We start from the raw sequence: 27,060 nt of genomic DNA on the forward strand, positions 1-27,060 counted from the left end.
ATAATGTAGAATGTAGGGGAACTAGCAGTAGAGAGCAATTAAGGAAGGAGGAACAATAATCCAAGAAGAACAGATAAGCTAACGTTCTGGGGATGCCCAGGAATGACTATGGTCTGTTAATTTCTGATGGATATAGTAGGAACAAGTTCACAGAAATGTTGCTATATTATGTAACTTTCTTGGGGTAAAGTAGGAACATGTTGGAAGTTAAGCAGTTATCTTAGGTTAGTTGTCTTTTTCTTACCCCCTTGTTATGGTCTCTTTGAAATGTTCTTTTATTGTATGTTTGTTTTCTTTTTAACTTTTTTTTTCATACAGTTGATTTAAAAAAGAAGGGAAAGTTAAAAAAAAAAAAAGAAAGAAAAACAAGAAAAAAAAAAAAAAAAGATGTAGTGCCCCCTTGAGGAGCCTGTGGAGAATGCAGGGGTATTCGCCTACCCCACCTCCATGCTAACATGACCACAGACATAGGGGACTGGTGGTTTGATGGGTTGAGCCCTCTACCATAAGTTTTACCCTTGGGAAGATGGTTGCTGCAAAGGAGAGGCTAGGCCTCCCTATATTTGTGCCTAAGAGTCTCCTTCTGAATGCCTCTTTGTTGCTCAGATGTGGCCCTCTCTCTCTGGCTAAGCCAACTTGAACGGTGAAATTACTGCGCTCCCCCCTACGTGGGATCAGACACCCAGGGGAGTGAATCTCCCTGGCAACGTGGAATATGACTCCCGGGGAGGAATGTAGACCCGGCATCGTGGGACGGAGAACATCTTCTTGACCAAAAGGGGGATGTGAAAGGAAATGAAATAAGCTTCAGTGGCAGAGAGATTCCAAAAGGAGCCGAGAGATCACTCTGGTGGGCACTCTTACGCACACTTTAGACAACCCTTTTTAGGTTCTAAAGAATTGGGGTAGCTGGTGGTGGATACCTGAAACTATGAAACTACAACCCAGAACCCATGAATCTCGAAGACAGTTGTATAAAAATGTAGCTTATGAGGGGTGACAATGGGATTGGGAAAGCCATAAGGACCACACTCCCCTTTGTCTAGTTTATGGATGGATGTGTAGAAAAGTAGGGGAAGGAAACAAACAGACAAAGGTACCCAGTGTTCTTTTTTACTTCAATTGCTCTTTTTCACTCTAATTATTATTCTTGTTATTTTTGTGTGTGTGCTAATGAAGGTGTCAGGGATTGATTTAGGTGATGAATGTACAACTATGTAATGGTACTGTAAACAATCGAAAGTACAATTTGTTTTGTATGACTGCGTGGTATGTGAATATATCTCAATAAAATGATGATAAAAAAAAAATTTACTAAATAATGTATCTTCCAATATGGATTTGTGTTGTCAATTCTGACATTTGCCAAATTCTCCTATGTAAGCATCTATTGTTGGCCTGTCAACTACATTTTTGTATTTTTGCATCAGTTTTGCAGCATTTTTGTGAAAAATGATTTGTAATATATATTAATATTAATATTTGGTAGAGTGGTTTTACTTTTTTCCAAAGTTGATTTAGTTAATATGATTATAGTGAATTATTTTTGATTGCTAATGCAGCCTTGCATCTCTCAGATAAACCTTGCTTAGTCAAATTATCCTTCAAAAATATTGCTTATTTGATTTGCTAAGATTTTGTATATATGTTCATAAACTAGATTGTTCTGAAGTGTTCTTGAAATATCTTTTTCTGTTTTGGTATCAAGGTAATTCTGTCCTCATAAAAAATAATTTGGGAATTATGTCCCTTTCCTCTATGTTTCTACATTTTTCAAAAATTGAAATTATTTCTTCCTGAAATGTATATCATGACAGAAACTATGTGTGAGTAGATTTTCTTTGTGGATACGTTATTAAATAAAGTTTTAAAATAGATTTAAAATATTCATTTCCCTTTATATCATTTTTTAAAAAAAAATCTGTAAAATTTTCAGTTGGATATAATAATCCATAATTTAAAAAGACAGATTGAACTTTTATCAATAAAACATTTATCTCCTCTGTCAAGTAGATAGATGTTTTATTAAATCTACACAGTGGAAGCTCTTAAGATTTTTCTGAATTTTTTGCAATAGACAAAAAATTAAACTAGCCTGGAATATGTAGAATGTGAAGTCACAGTAAACACAACTTCTTAATGTTGATCTTCATTTCATTGTTATACCCTGTAAAATGTTGACGCGTCTGATAAAAAAACAAGCAACCATAAAAACAGTAAGAAATTGAGTACAAGTGAATTAATTAAAACTCAGTAGCTTAAATTTGTTAGTTCAGGTAAGATTTGGACTGTGGTTGATCATTGCATTAAAGAATTAAGGCCTCTACATTTATCCACATTTTAAAATAGGTACAGTGTATTACATATGTTAATAAAATGAAAAATTTTGTTTTTGGTAAAATAGTAATGGGTTTATTTTCTTATTCATGATACATCTCAGGTTTCAATTATGATGTAATTAATTAGCTATAGAGTATCCTTATTTAAATCTGAAAGTGTTATCTCAAATCTCAGTCAATGGCATCAGGGACTTATTCATCCAATTCAATGTTACTGACCCAAACATTTTTAGTTTTAGCATTATTTTCATGTTAATAGACGATTCCTTTCCCCTTCCAAAAATGAGATCTTATTATTGTATATAGTAAGGTATCAGAATCACAAACTCTTTTTCCTTTCTTTCTTAAGAAATATCAGTAAACTCAAAACAAACTAAGACTGTGCAGAGAAAATATTGAGAAATGAAAGAAGTCTCTTGCCATCCTTTGAACTACCGGGTTACACTCAAAAGACAATCCTAAATTCAGAACAGAAAGGGGAAAGAGGTAATATAATAAACGTCTTAAAATGCAGAAGAAATTAAACTAGTTTAGTTTTCTACAATATCTGCTTTAATAATACATTACAGCATAAAACTGAGCCCCAGTCTGTCAGTTTTAAGTGGTTTTTAAACATGGGGATGGAGTTCCATATGAAGAGAATGGAAACAAGTTCAATTTTAACCCTGTTTTTTGGCAACTAATGGAATTACAGAATGTGAACGGACTATTGTGTGTATTTCATAAAATCTTTGAAGATACCATAACAGTTTTATAAGAAACTTTGCTGTGATCTGTAAAACTCTTCAAATTGAATAATGAGGATCTTTAAGAATTATATTTTCCCTTTAAAGGAGATTTAACTCAAACACAAAAAAGGGAGATTATACTAACAACCCCCACATGGAGTATGAGAATTAATGTCTTTGCAAGAGAAATGTAGTTTTTTCCCTATCACTGAGACACAAAGATAAATACAGTGTCTTCAGCTGCTTATAAAAAAGGGAAAATGACATGAACAAAAAGTTTTTGTTCTGAATTACTGTTAGTCAAAGAAACAAAAAAGAAACCAAAATTGTGAATGGTTTTGAAATGATCTGCTATTAAACTTAATATACATCATCCAGGTTTTTTTATTTTTATGTATATTTTTCTTAAAGTAAATTGCAATTTGATTAATTTCTGAGTACTCTTACAACTACATAAGTCATTTTTCACCTAGATCATTAGCTGCAAATAACATTGCATACACAAATTTAATGAATGAGTTTACTTTAGTTGAATGAATCTGCCACTGAGCTAAGAAATGGGGAAAAGAATAGTGCATGCAATTCTGGCTGACGCATTTATTAGATTTTTATAAGTCAAATGAACAGAATTTCTGGAACCATTTATCCTGTAATGTTGTAAAATCAAAGTACTACTTTATTAAATGAGTCATTTTTACACAATATGAATATCAGTATAATTACAATTGTAATTGCACATGTGTAGACTGATACTCAGATTTCCAAATCAGAGTCAAATGTACATTTATACAGAATTGTTTTGCATGAAGCCCAAAAGGGAACAGCATAAAAATGACGTTTGTGTAGCCCCTTTATTTTTGCAGATCAATAGTTAGAAAAGCAGCTGCAAGTCTGTCTTCTAAGGTCTGAGACAATAGAAGAGTAAAAGGTGTCATGAATTCCCCTATCAACAACTTTTTGCCTGAACATTAACCAATTCTGGAGGAAGTGGTGTCTCAGGATACTTCCTCTCAAAGTGCTGCTTGAAGGTCTTAGGGTCAGGCATTTGTGTCCAAAGGCAGCTCTGGCAGCAGGCTTTTCTTCATGTCTTTGTTTCTTCTTTTGTCCAGCTTGCAATTTGGCATTTTTCTGCTGAGAATGAATCTTCAACTGTTCAAGAGACATGTCCGGGCTGTAATAGTCTTATGTCAAACAGAACGCGCAGTCTGAAGAGGCCAGTGGAGGTCGCCGGAAGGGGAGGAAGAGGGAAGCCCGCCCCACACTGCTTCCGCCTCCTGCACCCCACAAAGAGCGGAAAGAGGAGGGGCCCGGGGCGGGACAGCTGGTGCCTCACACACCCACCCCGGCCGCGCCTCAGCCTCAGGGGTCGCTGCTGTGCTTCGCGCCCGCGCAGGTAGCTCCACCTTCTTGTTTCCCCATTGCCTTCCTGCTCCCCTCGGTGCCTGTCTGCTTCTGTTTCAATTTTGGTAATGCGTGTTACGTAAGAATTTGTCTATTTTGTTTAGTTGTCAAATTTTATGGCGTGAAGTTCTTCAAAATGTTCTCATGTCCTTTTAAAGAATGTATTATCTGTGTGAATCCTCCTTGCATTCGTAATATTGCAAATGTGTTTTTTTCCTCTTTTTAGAAAAACTGAATAGCCTACTTAAGCTTCTATTCGTTTTATTTCTCTTTCAAAATACTAGTTTGCGGTTTCATTGATTCCCCCTCTCCCCTTTTTAGTATTGTTTTGATTTTTTAACCCTTCTCAGTTTTTTCTTTTATTTCCATTTACTTTAGGATAAACTTGCTCTTTACTGTAGTTCTTAAGGGGGAAAGCACAGAGCATTAATTTTATACCTTTATTCTTTTTAAATATAAGCATTTAAGGTTATATGTTTGTCTGAAGCACTGCTTAGGTACATCTCATAAATTTTGATGCGTTTTGTTTTTGTTATCATTCAATTGAAAGCGTTTTGTCACTTCTCTTTAGATTTCTTTCTTGGCCCTATTTATTATTTATAAATGTGTTATAATTCCTAATTGCTCTTTAATTTTCAGATGGGTGGGGCACATCTTCATGGAAACACTGGAAGAATTACAATCTAATCAACACTGATACGTCTGCCCACACAAGAGTTCATCAAAGATAGTTGCATTTTGGGGGACATAAGACATTGAATTGGCACACTCTCTTTCCACATTTTCTCTAACACTTAAATCTTTCTTATATAAATAAATCTTAAATCTTTTATTTATTTATTTATTTTGACTCTGCAGATTTGTTGAGATATATTCACATAGCATGCACTCTATGCAAAATAAACAATCAGTCTCACAGTATCCTCACTTATTTGTACACTCATCATCACTCAATTTTACACAATTTTCATTGCTTCAAAGAGAAAAGTAACAGATAGATACACTCACACCAAAGAGAAAACCTGAAACACCCCATAAGTCTTATCCCCCTCCCAATTATTTAGTTTTGTTGTGGTACTAGTGAGGTACTCCTGTTAAATCTAGCCCATTTCATGCAATAGGTAGTTTTTCCCATATACCACTCTATTATTATTAACTTTTTGTACAAGTATCATATGTTAGAAGTAATTTATACAAGAACTTATTTATATTTGTACTGCTCTTTGGTGAGATACATGGCTTTAAACAACCCCTTTCAATTATATACACCTTCAATATGGCATTATTACTTATAATCCCACTAGTGAACTACTATCACCTCTATTCATTACCATACATTTAAGTTCAACCTCTTTAAAAAGTCCGTGCATATTAGGTAACCGCTCCCCCTTCTTTAGCTTCTGTCTATCTCTGTGTCTCTTATGTTCTACATTTTAAGAATGTAGGGAGTTTATATTAGTGAAGTCATACAGGATCTATCATTTTGTGTCCAGCTTATTTCACTCAGCATTATAATTCACTCAGCCTTATGTCCTCAAGTTTCCGCCGTGTTGTCATATACTTCATGACCTCATTCCTTCTTATTGCTGCATAATATTCCATCACATATATATACCACATTTTGTCTATCTGTTGATGGTCACTTGTCTTATTTCCATCTTTTGGCAGTTGTGAATAATGCTGCTACGAATATTGGCATGCATATGTCTGTTCATGTCACTGCTTTCAGATCTTCTGAGTATATACTGAGTAGTGGAATTGCTAGGTCATAGGATAACTCAGTATTTAGTTTTCTGAGGAACCACCAAACTGTCTTCCACAGCAGCTGTACCATTATACATCCCACCAGCAGCGGATGAGTGTTCCAATTTCTCCACATCTTCTCCAACATTGGTAGCTTCTTGTTTGTTTAAAGGCAGCCATTCTTATAGGTATGAGATGATATCATTGTGGTTTTGATTTACATTTCCCTTAATAGCTAATGAAGATGAACATCTTTTCATGTGCTTTCTAGCCATTTGTATTTCCTCTTTGGAAAAATGTCTATTCATATCGTTTGCCCATTTTATAACCGGGTTGTTCGTTCTTTTGTTGTTTAGTGGTAGGATTTATTTATATATACCGGATATCAAACTGTTAACAGATATATGGTTACCAAATATTTTCTCCCATTGAGCTGGCTGCCTCTTCACCTTTTTGACAAAGTCTTCAGAAGCACAGAAGCATTTGATTTGGAGGAGTTCCCATTTATCTCTTTTTTTCTTTTGTTGCTTGTGCTTTGGGTGTAAAGTCTAAGAAGCAACTATGCCTTGAAGATGCGTTTCTATATTTTCTTGTAGAAGTTTTATGATTCTGGCTCTTATATTTAGATCTTTATCCACTTTGAGTTAATTTTTGTATAGGGAGTGAGGTAGGGTTCCTCTTTCATTCCTTGGCTATGGCCAAGGATATAATATATTATATATATATATATAATAATAATAACCCCATTTATTGAAGAGACTATTCTGTCCCAGTTCAGTGGATTTGAGGCCTTGTCAAAAATCAATTGACTGTACATCCTAGGATTCTGTTTCCGAACTCCCAATTTGATTCCATTGATTAATATGTCTGACTTTGTTCGAATAACATGCTGTTTTGACCACTGTGGCTTTATCATGAGCTTTAAAGTCAGGAAGTTGTCCTACTTTGTTCTTATTTTTTAGGATGTTTTTTTCGCAATTCAATGCCCCTTTCCTTTCCAAATAAATGTGGTAACAGGCTTTTCCAAGTCTGCAAAGGAGGTTGTTGGAATTTTGATTGTCAGTGCATTGAATCTGTAGGTCACTTTGGGTAGAATTGACATCTTAATGACATTTAGCCTTCCTATCCCTTAATACAGAATATCTTTCCACCTATTTTTGTTCTTTGATTTCTTTTAGCATAGTTTTGTAGTGTTATGTATAAAGGTCCTTTACATCTTTGGTTGTTTTTTCCTAGATACCTGATTCTTTTAGTTGCTATTGTGAATGGAATTTTTTTCTTAATTTCCTCCTCAGTTAGGTTACTAGTGTATAGAAACATTACTGATTTTTGCCCATTAATCTTGTATCCTGCCACTTTATTGAATTTGTTTATTAGCTCAAGTAGCTTTGTCATATATTTCTCAGGATTTTCCCAATATAGGGTCATGTCAACTATAAATAGTGGAAGTTTTACTACTTCCTTTCTGATTTGGAAGCCTTTTATTTATTTTTCTTGCTGAATTGTTTTAGCTAGAACTTCTAGTACAATATTTAACCATAGCAGTGACATTGGGCACTCTTGTCTCATTCCTGATCTTAGGGGGAAGGCTTTCAGTTTCCTGCCATTGAGTATGATGCTGGCTTTGGGTTTTTCATATGTGCTCTTTATCATATTGAGGAAGTTTCCTTCGATTCCTACCCTTTATATTGTTTTTATCAGATAAAGATGCTGAATTTTGTTGAATGCTTTTTCTGTGTCAATGGAGATGATAATGTGATTTTTCCCTTTCAGTTTATTAATGTGTTGTATTACATTGACTGACTTGCTTATGTTGAACCACCCTTGCATTCCTGGAATGAACCCCACTTGGTTGTGTTGTCTAATTCTTTTAATGTGCCTTTGGATTTGATTTGTAAGTATATTCTTGAGAAGTTTCACATCTATATTCATTAGGGAGATTGATTTCTAGTTTTTCTTTCCTGTTATAGCTTTATCTGGTTTTGGTATTAGAGAGATTTTAGGTTCATAAAATGAGGTAGTATTCTTTTTTCTTTAATTTTTTGGAAGAATTTGAGCAGGAGTGGAGTTAGTTCTTTTTGGAATGTTTGGTAAGATTCCCTTGTCAAGCCATCTGGTCCTGAGCTTTTCTTTGCAGGATGTTTTTCGATGACTGATTGAGTCTCTTTACTTGTGATTGTTTTGTTGCAGTCCTCTGTTTCTTTTCAAGTCAGTTTAGGTTGTTTATGTGTTCCTAGGGAATTGACCATTTCCTCTAAGTTGTCTAATATGTTGGCATACAGTTGTTCATAGTATCCTCTTATGATTTTTTTTTAATAGTTTGGGATCCATGGTAATGATCACCCTCTCATTTCTGATTTTGTTTATTTGCATCTTCTCTCTTCTTGACTTTGTCAGCCTTCCTAAGGGTTTGTTAATCTTGTTGATCTTCTCAAAGAACCAATTTTTGGTTTTATTGATTCTCTGTATTGTTTTGTTTTGTTCTCCAGTTCATTTATTTCCACTTTAATATTTTATATCTTTTCTTCTGCTTGCTTTAAGGTTAGTTTGCTGTTCTTTCTGTAATTCCTTCAGTTTGTCAGTTAGGTCTTTGATTTTAGCTCTTTCTTCCTTTTTTTTTTTTTTTTTTTTTTTTTCAGTATTTTTATTTTTTTTATTTTTTTTATTTTTTTTTAATCATAATTTTATTGAGATATATTCACATACCACGCAGTCATACAAAACAAATTGTACTTTCGATTGTTTACAGTACCATTACATAGTTGTACATTCATCACCTAAATCAATCCCTGACACCTTCATTAGCACACACACAAAAATAACAAGAATAATAATTAGAGTGAAAAAGAGCAATTGAAGTAAAAAAGAACACTGGGTACCTTTGTCTGTTTGTTTCCTTCCCCTACTTTTCTACACATCCATCCATAAACTAGACAAAGTGGTGTTTGGTCCTTATGGCTTTCCCAATCCCATTGTCACCCCTCATAAGCTACATTTTTATACAACTGTCTTCGAGATTCATGGGTTCTGGGTTGTAGTTTGATAGTTTCAGGTATCCACCACCAGCTACCCCAATTCTTTAGAACCTAAAAAGGGTTGTCTAAAGTGTGCATAAGAGTGCCCACCAGAGTGACCTCTCGGCTCCTTTTGGAATCTCTCTGCCACTGAAGCTTATTTCATTTCCTTTCACATCCCCCTTTTGGTCAAGAAGATGTTCTCCGTCCCACGGTGCCAGGTCTACATTCCTCCCTGGGAGTCATATTCCACGTTGCCAGGGAGATTCACTTCCCTGGGTGTCTGATCCCACGTAGGGGGGAGGGCAGTGATTTCACCTTTCAAGTTGGCTTAGCCAGAGAGAGAGGGCCACATCTGAGCAACAAAGAGGCATTCAGGAGGAGACTCTTAGGCACAAATACAGGGAGGCCTAGCCTCTCCTTTGCCCCAACCGTCTTCCCAAGGGTAAAACTTATGGTAGAGGGCTCAACCCATCAAACCACCAGTCCCCTATGTCTGTGGTCATGTTAGCAACCATGGAGGTGGGGTAGGCGAATACCCCTGCATTCTCCACAGGCTCCTCAAGGGGGCACTACATCTTTTTTTTTTTTTTTTTTTTTTCCCTTGTTTGTCTTTTTTCTTTTTTTTTTTTTTTTTTAACTTTCCCTTCTTTTTTCAAATCACCTGTATGAAAAAAAAAGTTAAAAAGAAAACAAACATACAATAAAAGAGCATTTCAAAGAGACCATAGCAAGGGAGTAAGAAAAAGACAACTAACCTAAGATAACTGCTTAACTTCCAACATGTTCCTACTTTACCCCAAGAAAGTTACATAATATAGCAACATTTCAGTGAACTTGTTCCTACTACAACCATCAGAAATTAACAGACCATAGTCATTTCTGGGCATCCCCAGAACGTTAAATAGCTTATCTGTTCTTCCTGGATTATTGTTCCCCCTTCCTTAATTGCTCTCTACTGCTAGTTCCCCTACATTCTACATTATAAACCATTTGTTTTACATTTTTCAAAGTTCACATTAGTGGTAGCATATAATATTTCTCTTTTTGTGCCTGGCTTATTTCGCTCAGCATTATGTCTTCAAGGTTCATCCATGTTGTCATATGTTTCACCAGATCGTTCCTTCTTACTGCCGCGTAGTATTCCATCGTGTGTATATACCACATTTTATTTATCCACTCATCTGTTGAAGGACATTTGGGTTGTTTCCATCTCTTGGCAATTGTGAATAATGCTGCTATGAACATTGGCGTGCAGATATCTGTTCGTGTCACTGCTTTCCGATCTTCCGGGTATATACCGAGAAGTGCAATCGCTGGATCGAATGGTAGCTCTATATCTAGTTTTCTAAGGAACTGCCAGACTGACTTCCAGAGTGGCTGAACCATTATACAGTCCCACCAACAATGAATAAGAGTTCCAATTTCTCCACATCCCCTCCAGCATTTGTAGTTTCCTGTTTGTTTAATGGCAGCCATTCTAACCGGTGTTAGATGGTATCTCATTGTGGTCTTAATTTGCATCTCTCTAATAGCTAGTGAAGCTGAACATTTTTTCATGTGTTTCTTGGTCATTTGTATTTCCTCTTCAGAGAACTGTCTTTTCATATCTTTTGCCCATTTTATAATTGGGCTGTCTGTACTATTGTCATTGAGTTGTAGGATTTCTTTGTATATGCAAGATATCAGTCTTTTGTCAGATACATGGTTTCCAAAAATTTTTTCCCATTGAGTTGGCTGCCTCTTTACCTTTTTGAGAAATTCCTTTGAGGTGCAGAAACTTCTAAGCTTGAGGAGTTCCCATTTATCTATTTTCTCTTTTGTTGCTTGTGCTTTGGGTGTAAAGTCTAGGAAGTGGCCTCCTAATACAAGGTCTTGAAGATGTTTTCCTACATTATCTTCTAGGAGTTTTATGGTACTTTCTTTTATATTGAGATCTTTGGTCCATTTTGAGTTAATTTTTGTGTAGGGGGTGAGGTAGGGGTCCTCTTTCATTCTTTTGGATATGGATATCCAACTCTCCCAGCCCCATTTGTTGAAAAGACCATTATGGCTCAGTTCGGTGACTTTGGGGGCCTTATCAAAGATCAGTCGGCCATAGATCTGAGGGTCTATCTCTGAATTCTCAATTCGATTCCATTGATCTATATGTCTATCTTTGTGCCAGTACCATGCTGTCTTGGCAACTGTGGCTTTATAATAAGCTTCAAAGTCAGGGAGTGTAAGTCCTCCCACTTCGTTTTTCTTTTTTAGAGTGTCTTTAGCAATTCGAGGCATCTTCCCTTTCCAAATAAATTTGATAACTAGCTTTTCCAAGTCTGCAAAGTAGGTTGTTGGAATTTTGATTGGGATTGCATTGAATCTGTAGATGAGTTTGGGTAGAATTGACATCTTAATGACATTTAGTCTTCCTATCCATGAACATGGAATATTTTTCCATCTTTTAAGGTCCCCTTCTATTTCTTTTAGTAGAGTTATGTAGTTTTCTTTGTATAGGTCTTTTACATCTTTGGTTAAGTTTATTCCTAGGTACTTGATTTTTTTAGTTGCTATTGAAAATGGTATCTTTTTCTTGAGTGTCTCTTCAGTTTGTTCATTTCTAGCATATAGAAACATTACTGACTTATGTGCATTAACCTTGTATCCCGCTACTTTGCTAAATTTGTTTATTAGCTCTAGTAGGTGTATCGTTGATTTCTCAGGGTTTTCTAGATATAAGATCATATCATCTGCAAACAATGACAGTTTTACTTCTTCTTTTCGAATTTGGATGCCTTTTATTTCTTTGTCTTGCCGGATTGCCCTGGCTAGCACTTCCAGCACAATGTTGAATAACAGTGGTGACAGCGGGCATCCTTGTCTTGTTCCTGATCTTAGAGGGAAGGCTTTCAGTCTCTCACCATTGAGTACTATGCTGGCTGTGGGTTTTTCATATATGCTCTTTATCATGTTGAGGAAGTTTCCTTCAATTCCTACCTTTTGAAGTGTTTTTATCAAAAAGGGATGTTGGATTTTGTCAAATGCTTTTTCAGCATCTATTGAGATGATCAATTGATTTTTCCCTTTCGAGTTTTTAATGTGTTGTAATACATTGATTGTTTTTCTGATGTTGAACCATCCTTGCATGCCTGGAATGAACCCCACTTGGTCATGGTGTATGATTTTTTTAATGTGTCTTTGGATTCGATTTGCAAGTATTTTGTTGAGGATTTTTGCATCTATATTCATTAGGGAGATTGGCCGGTAGTTTTCCTTTTTTGTAGCATCTTTGCCTGGTTTTGGTATTAGATTGATGTTAGCTTCATAAAATGAGTTAGGTAGTGTTCCATTTTTTTCAATGTTTTGAAAGAGTTTGAGTAAGATTGGTGTCAGTTCTTTCTGGAAAGTTTGGTAGAATTCCCCTGTGAAGCCATCTGGCCCTGGGCATTTATTTGTGGGAAGATTTTTGATGACTGATTGGATCTCTTTGCTTGTGATGGGTTGGTTGAGGTCTTCTATTTCTTCTCTGGTCAGTCTAGGTTGTTCATATGTTTCCAGGAAATTGTCCATTTCTTCTACATTATCCAGTTTGTTGCCATACAGTTGTTCATAATATCCTCTTATAATTTTTTTAATTTCTTCAGGATCTGCAGTTATGTCACCTTTTTCATTCATTATTTTGTTTATATGGGTCTTCTCTCTTTTTGATTTTGTCAGTCTAGCTAGGGGCTTGTCAATCTTGTTGATCTTCTCAAAGAACCAACTTTTGGTGATATTTATCCTTTCTATTGTTTTTTTGTTCTCTATGTCATTTATTTCTGCTTTAATCCTTGTTATTTCTTTTCTTGTACTTGGTTTAGGATTGGTTTGCTGTTCATTTTCTAGCTTCTTCAGTTGATCCATTAGTTCTTTGATTTTGGCTCTTTCTTCCTTTTTAATATATGCGTTTAGTGCTATAAATTTCCCCCTTAGCACTGCTTTTGCTGCATCCCATAGGTTTTGGTATGTTGTGTTCTCATTTTCATTCGTCTCTATATATTTAGCAATTTCTCTTGCTATTTCTTCTTTAACCCACTGATTGTTTAGGAGTGTGTTGTTTAACCTCCAGGTATTTGTGAATTTTCTAAGTCTCTGATGGTTATTGACTTCTAATTGTATTCCATTGTGATCAGAGAATGTGCTTTGAATAATTTCAATCTTTTTAAATTTATTGAGGCTTGTTTTATGTCCCAGCATATGATCTATTCTGGAGAAAGTTCCGTGGGCACTAGAAAAGTATGTGTATCCTGGTGATTTGGGATGTAATGTCCTGTAGATGTCTGTTAAATCTAATTCATTTATCAGATTGTTTAGGTTTTCAATTTCCTTATTGGTCTTCTGTCTGGTTGATCTATCTATAGGAGAGAGTGATGTGTTGAAGTCTCCCACAATTATTGTGGAAACATCAATTGCTTCCTTTAGTTTTGCCAATGTTTCTCTCATGTATTTTGTGGCACCTTGACTGGGTGCATAGACATTTACGATTGTTATTTCTTCTTGCTGAATTGCCCCTTTTATTAGTATGTAGTGGCCTTCTTTGTCTCTCAAAACATCCCTGCATTTGAAGTCTATTTTATCTGAGATTAATATTGCTACACCTGCTTTCTTTTGGCTGTAGCTTGCATGAAATATTTTTTTCCATCCTTTCACTTTCAGTTTCTTTGTGTCCCTGTGTCTAAGATGAGTCTCTTGTATGCAACATATTGATGGTTCATTTTTTTTGATCCATTCTGCGAATCTATATCTTTTAATTGGGGAGTTTAATCCATTTACATTCAACGTTAAAACCGTGAAGGCATTTCTTGAATCAGCCATCTTATCCTTTGGATTATGTTTGCCATATTTTTCCCTCTCTCTATTAATATCCTTTATTGTACCCATACCGAATCTCTTTAGTACTGAACCTTTCTCCAAGTCTCTCTGTCCTGTCTTTGTTTCTCTGTCTGTAGGGCTCCCTTTAGTATCTCCAGTAGGGCAGGTCTCTTGTTAGCAAATTCTCTCAGCATTTCTTTGTCTGTGAAAAATTTAAGCTCTCCCTCAAATTTGAAGGAGAGCTTTGCTGGATAAAGTATTCTTGGCTGGAAATTCCTCTCTCTCAGAATTTTAAATATATCGTGCCATTGCCTTCTCGCCTCCATGGTGGCTGCTGATTAGTCACTACTTAGTCTTATGCTGTTTCCTTTGTATGTGGTGAATTGCTTTTCTCTTGCTGCTTTCAGAACTTGCTCCTTCTCTTCTATGTTTGACAGTGTGATCAGTATATGTCTCGGAGTGGGTTTTTTTGGATTTATTCTATTTGGAGTTCGCTGAGCATTTATGATTTGTGTATTTATGTTGTTTAGAAGATTTGGGAAGTTTTCCCCAACAATTTCTTTGAATACTCTTCCTAGACCTTTACCCTTTTCTTCCCCTTCTGGGACACCAATGAGTCTTATATTCGGACGCTTCATATTATCTATCATATCCCTGAGGTCCATTTCGAGTTTTTCAATTTTTTTCCCCATTCTTTCTTTTATGCTTTCATTTTCCATTCTGTCATCTTCCAGGTCACTGATTCGTTGTTCAACTTCCTCTAGTCTTGTACTATGAGTGTCCAGAATCTTTTTAATTTGGTCAACAGTTTCTTTAATTTCCATAAGATCATCCATTTTTTTATTTAGTCTTGCAATGTCTTCTTTATGCTCTTCTAGGGTCTTCTTGATTTCCTTCATATCCCGTACTAGGGTCTCATTGTTCATCTTTAGTTCTTTGAGTAGCTGCTCTAGGTGTGTCTCTTCTGGTCTTTTGATTTGGGTGCTTGGGCTTGGGTTATCCATATCGTCTGGTTTTTTCATATGCTTTATAATTTTCTGTTGTTTTTGGCCTCGTGGCATTTGCTGTCCTTGATAGGGTTCTTTTAGGGTTTGTAGACCAGTTGAAGTCCTTATCTCTAATTTATCAGATCTACAGCTTCGTGGAGTAGACTTTCTCTAACTAACCAGCAGGTGGCGTCCACGAGCCACCTGTTCTCCACAAGCCAGATCTCCCCTGCTTAGCCTTTTTGGTGAGTGGGGGAGTGAGTCTTGTGGGGCCCAATTGGTGTCCCAAGCTTGCGTGTGTAGTTGGTGTTGCCTGCCCTGTATGTGGGGCGTGTTTCTGGGCAGTCGGGGAGGGGGGGTGGCCCTAACAATCAAATCTCCCTGATGATCCTAGAGTTTTAAAGCTACTGCAATAGTCTAATCCTTCAGTTCAGTCCTGCCACAGTTTGTCTCTGCCACTGACCCACAAGTCTTTGGTATTGGCGTATGGCTCCTGAGACTTGCAAGTGGGCCCCTCTTCCAGGCTGTGCACCCCGGGTCCTCTGTTGAGGGATGACTGTGCTATGTCACAGGTGAGTGCCGTCCCCCCAGGGCAGTTCTGGGCTGCTGGGCTGTGTTGGGAGGCTCCCAGTCTGCTCAAATGATGGCTGAATGGGGCTCTGTTAATTCACACTGCTCCCCCTTCCCAGCTCTGGGACATTCAGCTGAGGTTGCAGGGAAGGCTAATGTCCACGCCCAGTTTTGTGGTGTGTGCCTGTTATTTGAAGCACTTCCGTCACACTGGGTTGTCTGGGGCAGCTCTGGGCTATGGGGCTGGCGATGGGCAGGAGTGTTTCCTGTCCACCAGGATGGTGGCTGTGAGCGGACACCCCCCTTTTCTTGGGAAGTTGTGTTGTTTAGTGAATTTTCTCAGCCACTGGATTATTGCCTTTTGTCTCAGAGCTCTCTTATTTCTGCTCTTGACTTGACGTGCCCAAATTTCAATTCTTTGAAGCTTTCTGTATTGAGCTTCTTAGAGTAATTGTTTTAGAAAAAGCAAAAAGGATTTAAAAAAAAAAAAAAAAAAAAAAAAAAAAAAACGGCCCTCCTCAGAGATCTAATGGGTTATTGAAATGCTAATAGACAAAGCAACCAGGGCCATTAAGGAAAGGTGCCCTGGGCAGAGAGATCAGCCTTGCTTCGGGATTTGCATATGCGCCTCAAGGCCTGATCTCCGCCCTTCCCCTTTCTGTGTTCACCAGAACTCCAAAAATCCTCTGCTTTTACTTTGGAGCTTCTCGTGTTGTTTTCCTTCTATGCCCGTCTCCTCTCTGCTGGGCTGGCTGCTCTCAGAGTCTCTGGTGTCTGGCCTCAGTCTATCTATGGTTGGAGTTTGAATCAGTAGAATGAGTTTCCGATGAGAGCAGCCACTGCAATTCTCCCTTCTCCTTCCTGGAGCCGACAGCCCCTCCTCCCCCGGGACTGAGCCCGGCAGGGAGGGGCGCGGGTCCCCCGGCCGCAAAAACCCACAGATTTCGCTGATCTCAGCAGTTCCACGTTTTCATGAGTGTTGTATGAAGTATGCCCAAAGACAGATTGCTCTGTGGTGTCCAGTCCACGCAGTTCCTGGCTTTTTACCTACTTTCCTGGAGGAGTAACTAAAACATACAGCTCACCAGTCTGCCATCTTGCCCCGCCTCCTCTTTCTTCCTTTTTAATGTATGCATTTAGAACTATAAATTTCTCTCTCTGCCCCTCCTTTGCTGCATCTCATAGGTTTTCATATGTTCTATTCTTGTTTTCATTTGTCTCCAGATGTTTACCGAATTCTCTTGCAATTTCTTCTTTGACCCAATGATTGTTTAAGAGTGTGTTCTTTAACCTCCATTTATTCTTGAAAGTTCTATTTCTTTGGTACTTATTGATTTCCAGCTTCATTCTCTTATAATCAGAAAAAGTGCTTTGAATCATTTCAATCTTTTACAATTTTCTGAGACCTGTTTTTTGTCCAAGCATATGATTTATCCTGCAGAATGTTCCATGAGCACTAAAGAAGAATGTATATCCTGGTGTTTCGGGATGTAGATGTAGACAATCTATATATGTCTGTTAGGTCTAATTCATTTATCACATTGTTATGTTGTCTATTTCATTATTGATCCTCTGTCTTGTTTTTCTGTGTATAGAAGAGTGTGGTTTATTGAAGTCTCCCACTGTTATTATAGAGACATTTAATTGCTCCCTTCACTTTTGCCAGTGTTTGCCTCATGTACTTTGGAATTCCCTGATTGGGTTCTTAAACATATATGATTGTTATTTCTTCTTGGTGAATTTTTCCCTTATAATAATATATACTGTTCTTCCTTGGCTGTTATAACATCCTTGCATGTAAAGTCTGTTTTGTTTGATACTAATAAGCTACCCATGCTTTCTTTTGGTTACAGCTTGTGTGAAATGTTTTTCCATCATTTCACTTTCAATCTATTTGTATCCTTGGGTCTAAGATGAAGGTCTTTTACATGGCATATAGACAGATCATACTTTTTAATCAATGTTGCCCATCTGTACCATTTAATTGGGGAGTTAAATCCATTTATATTCAAATTTATTACTGTAAAGGCCATACTTTAACCAACCATTTTGTCCTTTGGTTTTTATTTGACAGATCTATTTTTTCCCTCTCTCTCTTTTTATCCTTTAAGTTATGCTTACTAGTGCTCTTCAATTCTGTGCCTTCTCCAGACCTCTCTCTCTTGTTTTTATTTTTCAATGGACAGAACTCCCTTTTGTATTTCTTACAGGAAAGGTCTCTTGTTGACAAATGCTCTCAGCATTTGATTGTCTTTGAAGATTTTAAACTCTTCCTCACTTTTGAAGGACAGCATTGCTGGATGAAGAATTCTTGGCTGCCAATTTTTCTTCTTCAGAATTTTAAATATGTCTTATCACTGCCTTCTTGCCTCCATGGTGGATGTGGGGAGTGAGTGCTTAGTCTTTTGTGGCTTCCCTTGTATGTGGTAAATCACTTTTCTCTTGCTACTTTCAGGACTTTCTCCTTTTCTTCAGCATTTGACAATCTGATTAGTATGTAACTTTGAGTAGATACATTTGGATTATTCTATTTGTAGTGCATTAGGCTTCTTTGAGTTGCATATTCATGTCATTTATAAGAGTTGGGAAGTTTTCCCCAATTATGATTTGAAACACTCTTCCTGGTCCGTTACTCATCTCTTCTCCTTCTGTAGAGCAATGATTCTTATATTTGTGTACTTCATGTTGTCCATCATTTCCCTGAGATCCAATTCAAATTTTTCCATCTTTTTCACCATTTGTTCTTTGTGCATTCACATTCAATTCCCTGTCCTCAGGTTCACTTATTCTTTCTTCTGTTTCCTCAAATCTGCGGTTGTTTGTCTCTATTATATTTTTAATTTGATCTACAGTGTCTTTGATTTACATAAAATCTGCTATTTTTCTGTTTACTCTTTTAAATCTTTTTATGCTCATCACGTGTCTTCTTGATATCCTTTATGTCTTTAGCCAAACCACTGAAGTTATTTTGGAGATTTATATGTACTTCTTTGTTTAGTTGTTTCAAATTTTGTGTCTCGTCTGCCTTTTTAATTTGGTCGTTTTGCTTGACTGTGTCTTCTTGCATCTTGAGGTGCTTTGTTATATTTTGCTGATTTCTTCACAGTTATTATCTTGATAAGGTACTTTTGAAAGTTGGTTTCCCTTGCTTACTTAAGATTTTAAAGTTACTTGGGTTTGCGTGGACAGTTCTCCTTTGGCACTTGGTCTATCAATAATTCCCCTTCAGACCAAGCAAGGCCTCCCGTGGGAGATGCACATCTATTTGGATTTCTGTAGAAGATTTGGGATAACAGCAAATTTACAAGAGTGCACTTTCCCTGTCTTCCCAACACATGGTGCTCTTGGGTTACCTCTTCCCCTCAAGCACGCTTTTCCTTCACTGCAGCAACTGGCTGGGCAGGATCCAAACCAAGGGAAATCCGCAGTGCAGCAGTTCTCTGTGCATGCTGGAGACTTCCAGCCCCTGGGGTGGAGGGTGGGCACTGTGCACTTCTCTGGAGAGTCCACTTGAGGGCACAATGGGTCTGGTGATTTCCAGGCTCCCTAGTAGAAAAACTGTGGACTGTGGAGTTGAGTTTCACCTTTTCCAGCACTCAGCCAGCTTGGAAGTCCCCTGCTATCCACTGGGCCACAGGATCCCTGCCTGCTTTGCATCTGCCGGCCTCTGGGATGGGGAGGAGCTCTTGGTGCTTCCACGTGGCTCTCTCCCTGTTCTCCACCTCTCTGCCGATGCACACCCTGAATACCGTGGACCTCCATGGAGAAAGAATGCAGGCAGAAGAACATAGAGTGTCTCTCTTGCCTGCTAATTGTTGGATTGGCTTTGCTTTGGTATGCATCCCCTCTCTTCCCAAAGGGAGGACCCCTGCAGAATTCCCCCAAACAAGGCACCCACAGTGACCTGCCTCAGGGCTTTAGGGTAGGTACTGTGCACTCCAGCAGGTTCTCTGTGTGTGGCTAAAATAAGTCTGTTGATTCCCAACTCCCTACATGGGAAATCCCTGTTGCAGGACTGAAAGATGACTCCCTAGGTTGCAGAGATAGAAATGTGGGAGAGCGCAGGTGCTCCGTCATCTGCTCCGGGCCAGTGCTTAGCAGCCAGCCCTAGAGACGGTCATGATTACATGAACTTACCCATCCTTTCATTCATAATCATCATGCTTTTTCATATTGTTCCTCCATGTATAATGTAGAAGTCCCTCTCTGGCCACTCGTACACTAGAACTGCTGTCCTGGTTGTTTTCTGCGTTTTCTCTAGTTATTCCACAATGGAGAGGTTAGCTCTGCCTTTCCTTTCTGTCCATTGGCTTTTCAAATAATCTGTTTGCATTGTGTTTTAGCTTCTTCTCTAAGGATTACAATATAAATCCTTCACTTTTCACAGCCTACTTAGAGTTAATATTATACCTTTTCAAATAAAATGTATTATATATGTGATATAATTGTTATCTGTATAACATCTTCAAAATTCATATACCCCATAGGACAATGTTAAAATTTTTGTTTTAAATAGTCCTAAGCAATGTCAAGAATTTAGGAGAAAAGAACCATCCTTTATATTTATCTGATCCTTACCACTTCTAGTGCTCTTCATTCTTCCCTGCACATCCATGTTTTCCTCTGTTATCATTTCCTTTTACCTTGAAGAAAAATGTTTTAGCATTCTTGTTTTTCACATCATCTCAGGAAAAATTCTCTTAATTTTCTTTCACCTGAAAATGTCTTTATTTATTATTTAACTCTATTTCTTAATGTATATAGAATTCAGGATTTGTATTTTTGTTTTTTGTTTTATAAATTAATTATTGTATTTTTTTCTAATGAAGAGTAAAAAGAAATTTGAAATGTTCTCTTTTTTTTGTAATGTGTAGTTTTTCTCTGGATGCTTTCAAGATTTTATCATGTCTTTGGTTTTCAAAAGTTTGATTATTTATATGAATAGGCCTTTTTTATTTGTTAATACTGTTTGATATTTACACTGCTTGTAGTTTGTTGAGATTCTTAAATCTATACATTTATGTCTTTTTCTAAATTTGGGGAAATTTCAGCTTTTATGTATTCTGATCTTTTTGGCCTAATCTCTGTCTTCTTCCCTCTGGGTTTCCAGTTTCATATCTGTAAGATGTGCTACAGGTAACTGAGTTTCTATTATTTTCTTGAAATTTTTGTTGTCTGCTGTCTTAGGCTAGAAATTTTATTTTGTCCTGTCTTCAAATTCACGGACTCATTCTTCTGTCATATCTATTCTTCTACTCTGTGCTTTCAGTGATTAAATTTCATATATTGTAATAAGTTTCTCAATTTTACTTGTTTCTTTTTAATATAATTCATTTATTCCCTGAGATGTCCCATCTTTTCTTTCATTGCAAACATGTTTTCCATTACTTCAAGCTGTATTAGCAACATTAACATTTTAATTGCATCATTTAATGTATATGGGTAAATTTGGATTTCATCTCAGTTTAGTGCCTTTCTTGTTGGGCTTAGATCAATGTGTTGTAGTACTTTGTATGTTGATTAATTTAGAATTGTATCCTGAGTATTCTGAGCTCTATGTTGTGGAGGTTCTGGATTCTGTTATGGCCTTCCAAAGAGTGCTGAAGTTTCATTTTAGCAGGCAATTAACCTGGGAGGGTTGGGGAGGAAGAGAGAGAGGGATAAAGAGAGTGCAGGGGATATGTGGTAGAGGTCCAAGAGACAAAGATGTAATTACGGAAGAGTGATGAGCTCCCATTATTTAGGGATGAAATTCTACTTCTATGGATTTTTCTCCAATATATTTCTTTTGTGACTATAACAATAAAACATGTTGCACTAAAGACAACCGCAAAATACCTGCAATTATTTTTTCAGGAATACAAAATTCATGAAAATTACACAGTTGTATTTTAGGGAACATAAAATTCTCGCTCTAGGACCTACCTTAAGGAATCTCATTATTTTGGACAAAATAGGATTATAAGCATGAACAGAAGAGGCAGTATCAAAGAAATTCCTGAAGGAGGAATGAGAGACAAGGAAACAAACAATAAAACCCTGAAGAGTTAGAAGAGAAGACAGAGTATCTAGTTTACCCAGTTTGAGATTATAGCTCAGAGCTGTGCTTTTCAGGCCATGTGTCCATTAGTAATTCAAGCGGTAATCCTACTTGAGGAATGCAGAGATCCAGTTGCAGTTGCCCTTATCACCACGCTTTCTTCAGCAGTCTCCGGATTCCTTGCTTGATTTCTTGGGTTCGCACCCCATAGATAATGGGGTTGAGGGCTGCGGGGATGACATGGTGGAGGACATTGAGCAAGACTGGCACATCAGGGGAGACCTTCTTCTTAGCCATGTGAGTGAAGACAAAGACGAGGAGAACGGTGCTAAAGAAGAGGATGAGAATGAAGTGGGAGCCGCATGTGCTTAGTGCCTTGATCACAGCCCCCTCTGCCTTGAGTCTCAGCACAGCTCGCAATATGAGGGTGTAGGAGAAGAAGATAAGTATGAGGTCAGATCCTAGCAGAGTCCAACCTCCAGCAAATTGGTAGAGGCGATTGATGGTGACATCGTCACAGGAGAGCCTGGAGACAGACATATTGGCACAGATGCAGTTCTCAATGACATTTCTCCCACAGTAATGGAGTCTGGCAGAGAGAAAAGGGATTGGCACAGTAAGTAGGACATTCCTGGCAAGAACAAAAATGGCAGCCTTGGCTACAAATTGGTCATTGATGATGGATGAGTACCTCAGTGGGTGACAGATGGCCATGTAGCGGTCATAGGCCATGACCATAAATGTGCAGGACTCCATGGCCATGAAGCAATTCATGATGAACATCTGGAGGAAGCAGGAAGAGAAGCTGATGGGTCTGAGGTCAAACCAGAAGATGGCCAAGACCTTTGGAATAACGGTGAGACAGAGCACCATGTCCAGAATGGAGAGGAGGCTAAGCAGGTAGAACATGGGCTCGTGCAGAGAGGCCTCCAACCAGATGGTGATCAGGAGAGTGGCATTGGCCCCCATGGCCAGGAGGAAGAGGAGGCTGAGGGGCAGGGACAGCCAGAGCTGCCAGCTGTGGGACCTGACAAAACAGTTCAGGAGGAATTCTGACACCTCAGTCGAGACGGTATGATTTTGGTGTGCTGTCATATTCTCTCATGTATTTTTTTTCCACAAAAATGTTTATTAAATGTTGAAAGATTTATATATTCTGAAGAGAAAGCAGTTTTTCTCTCTCATTTTTTTACAGCTTTCTTTTACTGATCTGTAAAATTAAAAGAAAAATTATCTACTGACTCAAGATACGTTAAACAGCACAATTTTTTATTTACCTAGGGTAACTTAAGGATCTTAGTCATTTCTGCAGATCAGAGTATATGTATTTCTTTGTCCTTTGTGCAATGCTAGTGGGATATATCTATCCCTCTGAACAACATAGTGGACTGAAGAAATGTAATTTGGGTTATTGTTTTATGTGTTTCTTGTTTATTTTCTTTAGAGTTGTTATGTCTTTACAGAAGCTAAAGAGAAGCAGAAAACTACTTAGTTCATGAATAGCTATCATAGAAGTTTGTTTCTGCTGTTGCAAACATGGCAGCCTAACTTTCTGATACATTAGGAATTACTTAATTCAGAGTGATATAATGATATCCTAAGTAGTTTGTGGAATCAATTAAATGATCACTAGGCATGATTTTTAATGAAATAGAGTAAAATAGAAAAGTTAGTACTTTATAGAAAACATTGGTGTTCACTACCTTGAAGGTTAAATTTTGTTTCATGAAGATTGTGTTCAGTTATATGTTTGTGTGTAAGTATGTACATAGACATTATATGTTAGGTTATAATATAAAACTGAATTTCTTATTAGACATTGGAAAAAATTGCAAAACATTCACTTCGTTGATAAGGTTAAACATTATTTCATGAAAGTGTTTCAGTTTTACATGCACTTAAATACTCAAAAATCGGTGATTCCTGTTAAGAATAGACTTTAGCCTGAAAGCACTGCTTTGGTTTGTTGTTAATCCAGAGAATAGTTCAAGTTGTATAGTCTGACTGGAAAAACAAGAACTAAAATTTTTGTGACACTGAGTCACCAAATTTGTACTAGTTTCTTCCTTTTTTTTGTCTTTCTAATGACCACATAGTCTGACATATCTGTACATTAACTGTTAAAGTATATCCAAATACTAGCAGAGTCTGGCACAAGTAGGGATACAAAGAAATTTCACTAGTCCCAGTGCCACCCCCTTTTGGCTTTCAGCTATATTTAATTTGCCCTATTAGAGATTTTAATTTATTATATGCAGAAAATAAAGTTAACTTTTAATTTGTTTAAAAAGTCACTTTTATTTGGTTGGTATGGCTTTAACATATAATTGCTTTTTTTCTTTCTATTTCTTATCTTCGTAATTGTAAGACTCCTAACATCTGGAGGAAATGATTTGACCGGAAAAATATCAATTCCACATAGCTATGAGGAAGCAATCATTGTCATTAAAGAAGATAAAAAGTTGGTTCCTCTGATTGCGATATGTGGGGGTGAAGTCCATTTTTAAAGTTGTTTAAACCCTCTCCATTTCCCCCTTCCTTCTTATGTATAGTGATCCAGACCCCCCCCCACCACCACCACCATTAGACAATAGTTCAATGTTGCCATTGTTCTTTCATCATTTAATCTTTTTCTCTGACATCCTGGTAGCTTTTAGGGTCACAATATTGAATAAGGAACTGTCCTGACTCTCAAAGAAGTAGGTTTCCTCAGGAAAGCTGGAAGAATAAGAAAACAAATGAGAGGAGCAGTGACAGGGTCATGCATAGAATATTGTGAGAGTGTAGGGGAGGGCTGACTGACTCTGTCCTGGGGGGGAGGCTAGAGAAAAAGAATTTTAAATAAAATCATGTGGTACCCACATTTACCTTAAAGGTAAAGGATGCAAATTTCCTTTTCACTGAATGTGAAAGAGATCCAGAAGACCCTAGCTTCATAAATAGAGGAGTGAGGTCTTTGTGTGGTCACTGATCCTGTGTCCATTGTACCTAAACTTGTCTACAAGGACAGAGGCCCATTGTTAAGGTGTTATTCTGTGGATTTGGAAACACTGTTCATTAGGTGTTTAAGAATTGCCTTTCTTCTTACACATTAAGCTACCCAATAAACGGTTAAGTTAGACATTAATTACCTTTGAAGTCTACTACTAGTTGGGAATGGTGCTCAAATATTCTAGGGCTTCATGCCATTTAATTATCCAATATTTTGTGAGACATGTTTTATTATTATCAACATTTAAAAATGAGAGAATTGAGAGTTCAAATCAGCTTTCTTAATCTAAACCCACGCTATACTATGCTAATCCTGATCCTGCCTCATGTAGAGGGTTAGATTGGATTGACTTCTGTGACTTCTTTGAATGTAATAAATAATTCTGTGAAAATAACTTGCCACTTCAATATGCCTATAACAAAAAAAACAAACATCACTGATCATTGAATAGTTCTGAAAATGGAATCTGGTAGGGGGAGACATAGTTTTGGGTTTGGGGAAGAAGGAAGTTATTTTTAATAAAAATGTGAACCCAGAACTGAATGATGTTTTCATACCAATAGATTTATACTTGTATTGTAATGCTGTAAATAGTATTTTGTTTCCAGTTACGTGATTCTTATTCTGCAGATGTATTTCCATTGGTGCCCAGCTGGCTCTTCTCAGAACAAATATTCCACATCAGAGAGGCCCTGTCAGTCCCTGGGGCTGCTACCAAGAGGAGGGAGGATGGGCTTTCCTCCCAGGTGCCTTCCTCTCATCATCGTGATCCTCTACTTCCCAAAGCAGGAGGTTCTGTGCAGCCTGAGTCTGCCAGGGATGGTCCTTCCCACTTCATATTCAGAAGAGATTTAGATTATCTTCCAGTTTATTTTTCTCTGGCTAACAATAGGTCTATCAGTAGTGGCTTTGGCAATTTTGTAATGAATTTGAAATACACTGTTTAGTTTATGACTCATAATTGTGAGGTAGGTAGGGCAAGTTGACTAAATTTTATCAATTAATTTTTTCAAATTAGTAAGTAGGGTTTTAGTGATTGTGTCATTTCTACAGTTCAACTGGTAGAGTTCAAATGTGGGAGAAATAAAATTCCAAACGCTTTCTTCAAGTCTTAGATCAGTGAGTATATGAATTTATCTGAATAGTGTGTCACCATGGTCGTCTCAAATTGCATATTTTATTTGGCATTGTTTGTTGTTCTTGTTTTCTTCTCCTACCAACAATTAAGGCCATTTTGCCAGCAGGCTAGAATCTTCCATTTTTTTCCACTAGCAAATCTGACTTGTGCTCCCCTTCCTGCTCCTAGGGTCAGTTCCATCTTTAGTCCACTTTTCCATTGGATCCTGTCTTACTCTTTGTCACCTAAGGGTTCAATGAAAATTACAAAACTATTTGTACAGCCAGATCCTCTGACTCATTTTAGTATTTCGTATCTCCATATCCCCTGCCCCTCAAATCTCACCTCTTGTCTGCTGGTTTTCTGCTTTGACTTGATGGAGTGACTACTGAGTGTGAGGGATACTAGAAGTGGAGGATGTCTTTAATTTCAGTCTTGAGTTCATGACCAAAGAGACCTCTCAGGCCTGGGTACTATGTCCATTCTGCTCTGTCTTTCCCTCTCTTTCCATTGCCACAGTTGTGAGTTTGGGGCAAGAACTGATTGCTCCTGGGAAGCTCAGGATTGTTATAGGTGGTACAAGCACCCTTAGCTTTGGGTATCTCCACAGCACGTGCACAATTTGGGCTGTCACATTCCACATTTCCTCTCCAAATATCACCTTCCTCATTTAGTTTGTGTCATTTGTTCTTTTCTCATCCCATCCTCTGTCACCTCTCTGAAAATTTGTTACATTTAACTTACAAATGACAGCTCAAATTTCACCACCTCCAAGGATCTATTCTTCTTCAAGGCTGTTAAAGTACTCCTAGAGAGAATTAAGGGTTTCCTGCTTGGTATCACTGAGAATATTTAAATGACCTTTGGAGGGTTCAGACACATGGAAGAACTGTTGGTTAATGCATGAGTACTCTTGGGGAACCCAGAGGAATCAGAATGGTTTTTCTTTCCTGAAGAAAAGTAGTATAATTATATCTTGCATTAGAATGATATTTCTGAAGAGGATATAGATTATTTGACTTCTTTTACAGTTACGGACTATTTGTTTATCCTTCTTTTATCTCTTTAAGGTTCCTACTTTTTCCTCAATCCATAATTATTCAACACGCTTTGAAGTCCTACTCATTCCTAGAGGTAAAGCACCTGAAAAGAAATTTGTCCTTTAGATCTTTGCTTTTGATCTTGGTTTGCAGTCAGAGTTTTCCAGTGTTGTCACGTGTTTGAATATTAGAGCTAATGGTTGCTAATTCCAACTAGGGACAAGAGGAGAAAGTCAGGGAAACTGAAGGTCAGAGAATGA

At 37.4% G+C, this 27,060-nt stretch overlaps 1 protein-coding gene and 1 long non-coding RNA gene across 2 annotated transcripts in view; one reads left to right on the forward strand and one right to left on the reverse strand.

The window, feature by feature from the left end:
- The first annotated feature begins 4,161 nt into the window (after positions 1 to 4,161).
- Positions 4,162 to 27,060, forward strand: part of LOC119537716 — a 50,822-nt gene continuing 27,923 nt past the window's right edge. The window contains exon 1 of the long non-coding RNA XR_005217455.1: positions 4,162 to 4,460. This is a non-coding gene — a long non-coding RNA (uncharacterized LOC119537716). The remainder of the gene's footprint in view (positions 4,461 to 27,060) is intronic.
- On the reverse strand, positions 21,799 to 22,746 carry LOC119537702 (olfactory receptor 56A3-like). The gene has a single exon (XM_037840244.1). It carries the CDS (start codon positions 22,744 to 22,746, stop codon positions 21,799 to 21,801), a length of 948 nt encoding a protein of 315 aa, XP_037696172.1.

The sequence above is a fragment of the Choloepus didactylus genome, chromosome 6 (genome assembly GCF_015220235.1).
Source record: "Choloepus didactylus isolate mChoDid1 chromosome 6, mChoDid1.pri, whole genome shotgun sequence".
Lineage (NCBI taxonomy): Eukaryota > Metazoa > Chordata > Mammalia > Pilosa > Megalonychidae > Choloepus > Choloepus didactylus.